General features: G+C 38.3%; 1 protein-coding gene across 1 annotated transcript in view; it reads left to right on the top strand.

Annotated features, from left to right (window-relative positions):
* Positions 1 to 325: 325 nt before the first annotated feature.
* Positions 326 to 10,566, top strand: part of LOC107699419 (ubiquitin-conjugating enzyme E2 R2-like) — a 23,307-nt gene continuing 13,066 nt past the window's right edge. Inside the window, exon 1 of the mRNA XM_016500670.1 lies at positions 326 to 861. Coding sequence (XP_016356156.1) covers positions 676 to 861 — 186 coding nt within the window. The 5' untranslated portion in view covers positions 326 to 675. The remainder of the gene's footprint in view (positions 862 to 10,566) is intronic.

Raw genomic sequence — 10,566 nt, 5'->3', positions numbered from 1 at the left:
GACAGACAGATAGATAGATAGACAGACAGACAGACAGACAGACAGACAGACAGACAGACAGATAGATAGATAGATAGATAGATAGATAGATAGATAGATAGATTTGCTGTTTCAGAAAATGTTTTTTTTGTAATTGTTTCAGTATTTTTCTAAAAGGTTATCTAATGGCAAGTTGCTTTTTGACAACTTACCCAGTGTTGAAATAAAAAGTCAACGTAGCAGTATAAACTGTCTTTAAGCGCTGTTGCAATATTTCCTTGTGTTGTGTTTCACTCGTTGGGTTAAGCTGCTCGACCTCCATTGGCTGCAGGAGGCGTATTAGGCGGGACGTGATGTTCAGCCGCGCGCTGGCACAGGGGGAGGGAGCGAGACTCCTCAAACAAGCTGCACTGCGCTGCGTGTTTATATACTAGCGGAACGCTTGATTAATCTAACACGTTTAATATCGACGGCAGGTGCTTAACGTGGGACTTCAAATGCCCGACGCGAACAGCAAATCGACGGGGGCTGGTACTAGCTGAGCGTAAATAGTCATCGAGTGACTTATCTCGGGGTTTGTTGGCGCGCCGTGGCCAAGCGTGTGTGGCTACTGAACGAACGGCGGCGTTTGTAAAACGAGCGAACTAAAGTTGTTTGCTGGGTAATTTTGGATGCCAGATCGTTTGTTTTCGGAATATGGCTCAGCGTGGACACCATCATGTTGCGAGTTCCCAAAAAGCTTTAATGTTGGAGCTGAAAAGTCTCCAGGACGAGCCGGTTGAAGGCTTCAAAATAACTTTAGTCGACGAGTCGGATTTGTACAACTGGGAAGTCGCGATATTCGGACCCCCGAATACGCACTATGAGGGGGGTTATTTTAAGGTGAGTGACGGCTGACAGTGTCTGATCTTTTAATGTCATTTGACGAGTTTTTATACACAAACTAATAATGTGTATAAACGTCAAATTGAACACTCGATAACGAGAGTGTTATTATAATTGTTTATGACCTCTGTAAACGTTGCCAATGTTAAAGTGTCATTCGCTTTTAAAGGAATGAAAGTTCTATTGTTCCAAACCTGTTTGACTCTCTTCTGTCGAACACAAAATGAAATATATGAAGAAAAGATGTGACCTTGGCTGCTACAAAAAGAGGCCTAATATTTCCTTTTGTGTTCCACGGAAGAAATAACGTCTAAAGTTTTGGACTAAAAACGACACGAGCAGAATTTATTTTCGCTGTAACTTGCTGCCTTTTTAAAGGGAACGTTCGGCGTTCTAGTTTTTAAACGCCAACGTTCCATTTGTCCACAATTTGGTCTGTGCTCAATGAAAGAGTTGCTCCATTGTTCCTCATTGTTCTCTAGAATTACTATCAGTTGCTTTTTACACACGGTTCACTGGAACAGTGACTGAATGTTGTAAAGTTAGATATTTAAAGTTCAAAATATGAGTTTATTTCGAATATAATAAACCACCAGAACGTTTTCTCAGGATTGACAATGAAATCCCTTATTCATCCCTAACCTATATTATAAAATCTATGGCTTCATTTTTGGAGCTTTATCACTTGTTCTACATGTTGAACAGTGTCTGTCAACAGGACAACATCAGTCATATTTATTGCTCCATCTGTCAATAGCTTGGTCATGACACATGAGTCTAAATTTAATTAAAATGGCAAAGATTTTTGTTTTGAAACCCTTATGATCTTCAAGCTGCACTTTTTGCGCAAACAAACATGTAACATTATATTTTACGTGAACCAATTGTTGCTAAATATCTGCTGTGTCCAAGCAAAGTCACTCTGTCAGACCACAACAATGGCAGTTATATTTAGCCGGCTTCATAGCTATGCCTGTGTGTCATTGGCTTGCTTGCTGGCCAACCAACCTCCACACATCATGCCATTAGCAAGTGGCCACCGACCTGCTGGGAACAGCGGCTACTGAGTCACAGCCTGGTGGAACCAAAAGCAAATTTGATGGGCCAGTAGAATCTCTCTTTCTTGTTGTCTGAAATGTAAAGACTATGCATAGCTGTGAAAATTCAGTTCTCTCCTGTTGTTTTCCTGCATTGATGTGGAAAACCGTGTCTGTTTGTTAGTGGGGAGGAAGGAAGCAGGTCAGACCTGCGACGTTCTCAACGTCTCTTCCAACAGGAAGAGATGAGTAACCATGACTTCCTGCACACTACTCTACTTCATCAAAACAGACAGGTTTCCCTTCTGCATTCTTTTTCCTGTTTTTTTGATGTTATGATTGTTCACAACAAATTTGTTACTTTAATATTATTTGTATTTATTTATTTTGTTCTTATTGATTTGTATCATCAGTATTGGATATGTAATGTTACTGCTGCCAATTTCCCTATTTAATTTAATTTATTTGACATTTGCTGTTATCTAGAGTTAATCTTTAAAAACACTAATATATTTTTTTTAAATCTCAAAATATCAATTTATTATGTTGTACATAATGTTGTGATGCTTAAATTTTACTAAGCATTTAAATAGCATTAAATGAAACTTGTTTTTATTTATTTATATATATATTTTTATTTAGATAAAATAGTGTGTATATATAAATATATTATAATTTTTTTGTTGTTTTTTGGTCATATGAGAAGTGTCCCAAGCACTATTATTATTATTTATATATATATATTTTTTTTTTTACTGTAACAGACACCGATGTGCCATAAACAGGTACTAGGTATTTTTCCATCAAGTAATTCATTATTTTAACAAATTTTTACTTATTAACATAGAATGTATAGTGTGCATTTTATAGTCATTTTATATAGACTTCAAACACTGCTCATCCAATCAGAATTTAATCAACAATTTTGTTATAAGACTATTTAAACCTTTTTTTTTATTTTGAATTTCTGACAAAAATATAAAGTTAATTGAATGATAAATTGTTCCTGTAACTACTCATCTCGTGATAGTCAGATTTTGGTCATGCCACCCGCCCCTATAGCATCACTCTGTAGCTAGCTTCAATTTTCCAGCTAAGATTTGGCGCAGTTATTAAGTTCTCGTTAGTAGGATCTCTCTAAGCAGGCTTCAAGTTCTTACACGTGGCGCTGAGCTGACAGGTATCAGGGTTTGCTCCTGATCAGCTCGTCGCTCCAGTGAAGCATGCACACACCCAGGGCCTGTGGCAGGTGATGAGAGCTGGGCTTGGCCGTGCTTGACTCAGCCTGGCAGCTCGAGTCATGTTACCCTCTTCCCTCGCCAGACTGATGGAGTGTCACAGAAACCAGAGACTGACACACTAACTGGGCCTGTTCTAGCTTCTTTTAGTGCCTGGAAGTTGTTTGGAGTGAGTCAACCCATAATAACAACTCAATTTAACACTTTCAAAATGTCTGGTATGACTAGGAACCAATAATGAACAATCTTTTGTGAGAAGGATTTCATGTTTAACATCCTCTGTGCAGTTCAGGCATATGCCCTAAAACCTCAAGTGTATTAAAAAGGAAATGTAGTTGTTGTTGGTCTTATTCATATTTAATAATAAAAATCACAATTCGATAAACAAAAATAAACTATGAAAATTGTTAAATCAAACCATCTATTATAAATGATAAATCAACTTGAATATCAGAAGGTGAAATTTATCTATTCACCAACACCAATATTTATAATGGATTTCTTGGTTTATCGTTTTTCATATTCAACTTTTAAATATCACACTGTGAATTTATCTATGAAATCAATTATTGACATTGGCAAACAGCTTAATTTACGTATTCGTATATTATATGTATTATAAGCATTGGAAAAAGGATAAATTCACAATCTGATAATCAAAAGTTGACTGAAAATCAATAAATGAAGCAATGCATTATAAATGTTGGTAAATGGATATAATCACAATTTGGTAGCTAAAAACTGACTGAAAATTGTTAAATCAAACAGTCAGTTATAGATGTTATTAAATTGAAAAATTCACAATTTCATAATAAGAAATAAACAGTTAATTATCAAAATGCATGGTTATTATAATTTACGATTATGAAGTGATTGATAAGTTCATGTTTAATTTGTCTACTTTTTTCTGTGATCTATTGGCTTATTATTGATTTTCCCACTGAACCGGGAGACAGCAGCCAATCTGTTGTCAATCATTGCTCCAACGTTACAGCAGCTGTCATTGTTATCAGCAAGGTAACAGATGTAGATACACCGAAATATAAGACTGCACAGTCTGAACAAATGAATCTGATGGATCAGTCGACATGTGCTCAAGTTCTTCACAGAGAACTTTATGGCCCACTAATTAGGCTAATTACCTGCTTCTAGTAGATCCCAATTCATTCTTACTAACTTTTGGTGTCAAATGAAGCAATGGTGGGAATTAAAAAGAACAACTTCCTACCTCTGGCTCTCAGGGACTGCCTCTCCCTCATGTAGTTTACCCTGAAGGACACCATTTCCCTGTCCTCTCTAATGTTTCATTTGGGATGGAGGGAGCGAGAAGATGAGAATGAAGGAGGTGTAGGAGAAAGGGACAGATTGTTCAAGGAGAGCAGCAGTGGCCTGGTTTATTTCCCTTCCAACCCAATGTCCATGGGATTCTCCTCCTCTTGCTTCCTTTCAAATGGGATTGTAGGAGAGAGATTTATTTTTAGTTTGGGCTCCAAGATGGGGATTTTCAAGCAAAAATTATTTGTTTATTCCAAGAGGCCCACATTGTCATTAGCATTTCACTTCAACCAAATAAATTACGTAACTCGGATATGAGTGTGTTCCAGAATGAGTTGCTCATGTAAAGCAAATGTTGTGCTTGGCTCGTTCATGAAGTTTAACGTCTGCTGAATCAGCTGGTCCAGAAACATTGAGCGGTACCGCGTTGTACGGCACTCATCCTGCCAGTGGGTACAAACCATAAAGGAATCATATAATGTAAATGTCCACTTCCTTTTCACTGAATGTAAAGACGTTTTTATTTAGAAGATTTATTTAGAGACAACTTCTCAGATGTGTAGCCACATTGGGTTTTTGTTGTCGTGGTTGGGAGAATTTGCTTTGAAATAATTGTTGCTTATATGGTTGTGGTGTTGAGAGGAATTGCGAGTAGTTTGTGAGAATTTAAGGTAGAAAACAATTTTGTTGTTGTGCTTCGAGCATCCCACATTTGAGTCCCGGCTCGAAGTTTTGTCCACGTCAGAAATTTTGCTTCGCAGTTGTGTTCGGTGAGCAATGAGGTTGACTAGTACCAAAGTCTTTGCTATGTCATATATCATACAGTCTGATAGACTGTTGATGTTGCGCAAGCCATTGATTGTAAAAATACATCAGTAAAAATCGTACACTGCCACATCTGCTTTTAACAGGTTGGTTGGTGCCAAAGTCTTAGTTATCATATATTGTACTGTTTTATATGCTGTTGATGCTGCACAAGCAGTAATTGTAAAAATACGATTAAAAAAACATACACGGCCATAAAAGCGTTCAACCAGCCGGTTAGTACCAAAGTCTTAGCTATGGTGTTATACAATCTGATAGACTGTTAATGTTGCATCTGCAAAGGATGTAAAAATGCAACCGTTAAAATCATAAACGGCCCTAAACCAGCCAAATTGTACGTACCAACTACTAAGCAAAAATCTGTAGTTTTGCACATCCCTGTCTTTAAATTGAGTCCTCATCTAGTTATTAGGTAACGTAGCTAAAGCAAGACACTCGGCACACAGGATGTCACAAGAGCTCGTGTGTGTCGGGTCATGTGCAACGGCGAAGGACTCCTGTAAGCTGCCTATGGCGAAACGTAATACCGTTACCTTCTCACATGGATCCCTACTTGAGGTTTAATAGGCTTGCTTGCTTGAAAGTTGCCCTACACTACTTGGGTTTCAGGAATCGAGTAGCACTTGATACGTACAGGTGCCAGTGTGTGTGTGTGTGTGTGTGTGTGTGTCTGTCTGTGTCTGTGTGTGTGTGTTTGGTTGCCGGTTGTCCCAACCCCAGAGTACCCCCTCCGAGAGCTGGGCCTTTGAAGCACACACCAGCTGACCGTGCCAAATCAGCAAATGTGTGCTGTGGGGGTTGTGGAGTGGTCTGTATGCATGTGTGCCTACCACCCACTACTGAAAGGCACCAGGCTCAGCTTGCTACAGATTGTGAAGGATTTGAGTGAATGTATAACAGGTTTGTTTATGCTTGGATATACATGGATATGCATGTCACAGATTCAGTGTGTAATCGTTTGGGTTTTGAATCCAGTAAAACAAGTTCAGACCTTGGCAGAACCTTGAATGTGGTGCCGCCAACTCTAATGTTTGAATGATGGTCCATGATATTGAGGGCTATTGAGATTCCGCTTCCACAAGACTCTAAACCAGGTGAGAGACAGGGCCCACGACCGATCTAAAGTATCCAGATAGAAATTTGTTGCCCATTCTCAATGGGAAAGTGCCCAAGCAACATTGCTCAAAAAAGTTGCCCCGTGTATCATCACCTTAAGGTTTCCTCTAGGTATTTATGTTTATAATAATTGTCACTTATTAAGATAATACACTAAATTAAGATTATCAATAAGAATAATAAATAATAGAATCTTAAGTCTTATTATTATTATTATTAAAGGTCCCATGACATGCTGCTTTTTGGATGCTTTTATATAGGCCTAAGTGGTCCAGTAGCTCATTTTCTCATGGGCGGGCCAAATTCTCTGGGCGGGCAAAGCAGAGAAAGGGGAGGTAACCTTTCCCCGTATGACGACATAAAGGGAAGATTCCAGATTGGGCCATCTGAGCTTTCATTTTCTCAAAGGAGAAGCATACCCAGGGCTCGGTTTACACCTATCGCCATTTCTAGCCACTGGGGGACCATAGGCAGGCTAGGGGAACTCATATTAATGTTAAAAAACCTCATAAAGTGAAATTTTCATGCCATGGGACCTTTAATACTAATAACAAGTAATTAGAGATGCACCGATTGACCGGCCAGCCGATCCTTTTATTGCCAGCGGCGCTGGTGTTGTGCCCAATTCTGACCCCCCCGCCATAATATTACCCCCCTAGTATTGGTAGGTTTAGGAGTAGGGGTGGGGGTGGGGTTGGGATTAGGCAATCAGGTAGTGACTTGAACGAGGGGGGTAATAATTCGGCAGGGGGTCGTAATTGGGCACAACACCGGCAATGACATCACAGCCACGCACATACTCACAGTCGCGTGTAAACATGTCGATTCTAATTTTAATTGCATTCAGTGTAAACGGCGACTGATAATGTATTTGTCGTGCCAGATGAGGCTTGCACAGCCTGAGTGAGTGTGTGAGAGAGACAGCACACACAAAGTAACTCACAGAAATGTATAGATGCATACTGCGGTAGAAAAAAAAGTTATGATTTAGGTAAGCAACATTGTTTCCCCGGATATCAATATCAACACTATTGCAATGTGACACTGATTTTATACAATAGTATTTCAATAAACAAGAAGTTAAAATTAAGTGACTTAGATTTTAGACAAAATATTGACAGTTAAAAAAAACGATCAAAGCCTCAGCCAGAACTGTTGTGTGTCTCCGAGCAACACAGCAGTGTTTTGTTACTGAATGAATCCACATTTTTGAACGAATCGAGTGAGTCAATGATTCAGTGGCCCATTCATAAGGACAGTCACTTGCCTCGTTTCTGAATGAATCAGCCGTTTGAATGAATGAATAAATGACTCGCTCATTAAATCAGACATTTGCTGCCACCTACTGGTGGTTTTGTCATTTAAAAGTATCACTGCATTTTTTCAACATTTATTTGTATGTTTAAAAAAATATGTAAAACATTAATCTTATAAAATTATTTATGCATTTGAAATTTTGCAGTGTAAATGCATTTATGGCACCTCAGCTTCATCAAACTGTCTGTGTAAATGCATCTAATGCCACTTTAGATGCAGCTTCTGTTTCCTCAGTAGTGGAAAGTCAGTTTGTTAATACTAATTTCATTTGAATGGTAACAAGTCTACAGTTTCTTATTATTCTAACTGAATTCATTGAAACGAAGTAAGAATTTGATGTGAAAGATGACACGTTTAATAAGGTTAGGGGAAAAAAAATTACCATTTATAAACATAGTGGGAAATGACATCTGTTTTTTTACATACAACAACTCATTTGTGGGAAGTCGTGGCCTAATGGTTAGAGAGTTGGACTCGCAAGGGTTGTGAGTTCGAGTCTCAGGTCCAGCAGGTATTGTAGGTGGGGGGAGTGAATGTACAGCGCTCTCTTTCACCTTCAATACCACCTTGAGCAAGTCACCGAACCCCCAACTGCTCCCCGGGCGCCGCAGCAAAAATGGCTGCCCACTGCTCCGGGTGTTTGTTCATGGTGTGTGTGTGTTCACTGCTGTGAACGCACCCTAACCTTAAAATAACCCTAACGTAATTTTAAGGTTAGGGTTAGGCATAGAAATTTGCATAGATTTTTGTTTGTATATGCTGTCAATTATAGTTCTTAGAAAGAAAATCGAAATTGGCAAAAATCGATATTGGCAGGTCACACTTTCAAAAAATCGGAATCGGCCAATAAAATTGCAATTGGTGCATCTCTACAAGTAATGCATTTAATAGAATCCCCATTTAAAGTAGTATTATCATAATTTCCATCAACAATAATGATCTAATATTAATAATTCTACTACTATGACTACTACTAATAATTAGAGATGCACCGATCGATCGGAATCGGCCGATTTTCCTCATGATCGGCCCAGATCGGTGATCGGCCGATCAGTCTCACTACTTTCCAATTCCGAGCCGATCCGTTTTGTTACCAGCGCAAAAGTGCGCGCACCAGAACTGATCAATATTAGTGGAGCGCACAAGCTCAGTCTCAAACAGCTTGTGAACCACAAATACCAAAATTAGCAGCTAACTGCGCTAAAACGTTCAAATACATACAAAATTGTCAAAATGCCCGTCTTGGTGAGTATCCGGTTAAACACAGTCAGTTTTGGAACGTTAAATAGTTGAGAAAAAGCTATCCGATCGTGAAAAGACCAGGTGTAAATGCCCTCCAAGACGGCTATAAATCCGATCGCTCAAACCACTTCAGGAGGTGGTCTGGGCTGCATTCCAGATGAAACTCGACAAGTGTAAATGCATCTGGTTGTTGAAACCACATATGTAAATTTTATTCCTCCCAAAATGATAAAATAATAAACGTGTGAGAGCGTGTCATAGGCTATATGACATTAGTCAGACTGCGCTAATGCAACACGCATTGCTGCGGACGAGTAGCTGAGTATCTCTTCAGCAAGCCGACGCGCAAACTGCCACGAATGAAACTGAAAGTAAGACGCAAACGGTCAACACACAATCATCTTCATTATAAGTAGTAAGACAAACGTATCTTTCCAGTGCTGATGCCGCGCGCTCTCCTATTGTGGTCTTTGATCTTGAAATGAGCTAAAAATTAATAAAAGGCAGCGCTTATCTTTTGATTTCGTTTATGTGAACTCCATTAAATTTAAATATAGCGCGGGAATTGAAGATCGGATTTATATCCGTTTTGTGACAACACATTTATGTGGCCAAGTGTAAATGGAAACGTTTTAAAAAATCCGATAGATATCCAATCAGCGAAAATGCATGAAGTGACCAGGTGTAAACAGGCCCTATATTGAGTCCGTGGATAAACTCTTAAAGGGACCGCAGTCCAATATTCCTACTGCTGTCTGTCATGTTAATCAAAGAACAAAAGACAAAGAAAATCACTTTCTGCTCCTTAATACGTTTTATAACTTTAATGGTAAGCATTAATCTGTATTTAATTTTTACAATGAAGACTACAGAAATTAAAGTAATCAAATGTAAAATAACACTGGATGTGTTTTTACATTTGGTTACTTTAATTTCTGTAGTATTTCTTACCTGAATAAAAACTTAGTTCCATAGCTCTCTTTATTCTGTTGCATTTATTTGTGCTGTTGTTTGCAATTTTTTTTGTGTTCTTCTTTTATTACTGACTTTTTACTTGTTTTTTTTAATGAAAATAAAACTTTGCGTTGAAGAAAAGTAGATTTTTGTTTGTATATGCTGTCAATTATAGTTCTTGGAAAGAAAATCGGAATCGGCAAAAATCGGTATTGGCAGATCACACTAACAAAAAAATCAGAAATCGGAATGGCCAAGAAAATTGCAATCGGTGCATCTCTACTAATAATTGCTATAATTAGTAAGAATTGTTGATGTAACGATTAACCGTGAGCCGGTTGAAAATCGATTCAAATATGTGACGATTCAAATCGGTTGAGATGCTAAACAAATCGCGATTTAATTAGGGGTAGGAGTTTATATGAATGCATGTCTGAGGGGAACTGACTATCTTTCGATGGCATTTTTACTTTTCCTATTGCCTTATAATGCATATTAAAGTTCGTAATTGCAACAAGCTGCTTTGTTTACAGCAGAAACCAAGGAAACGCTTTAAGCACCACCTGCTGGCAGAGAGTTAATCTGTCTCATTCAGCTCGTCTGCTGTTTCTGTTTCATGCAGATATTTTTTTATGTATAGTTTCACAATACTGAAGTCAAATCATTCTGTTTTTGCTTCAAATTTCGAAATTATACAA

Source organism: Sinocyclocheilus anshuiensis, unplaced genomic scaffold, assembly GCF_001515605.1.
Source record: "Sinocyclocheilus anshuiensis isolate Anshui unplaced genomic scaffold, SAMN03320099.WGS_v1.1 scaffold766, whole genome shotgun sequence".
In the NCBI taxonomy this organism is placed as follows: domain Eukaryota; kingdom Metazoa; phylum Chordata; class Actinopteri; order Cypriniformes; family Cyprinidae; genus Sinocyclocheilus; species Sinocyclocheilus anshuiensis.
Note: the sequence above shows the minus strand (reverse complement) of the source record. Positions and strands in the feature narration are given on the sequence as shown.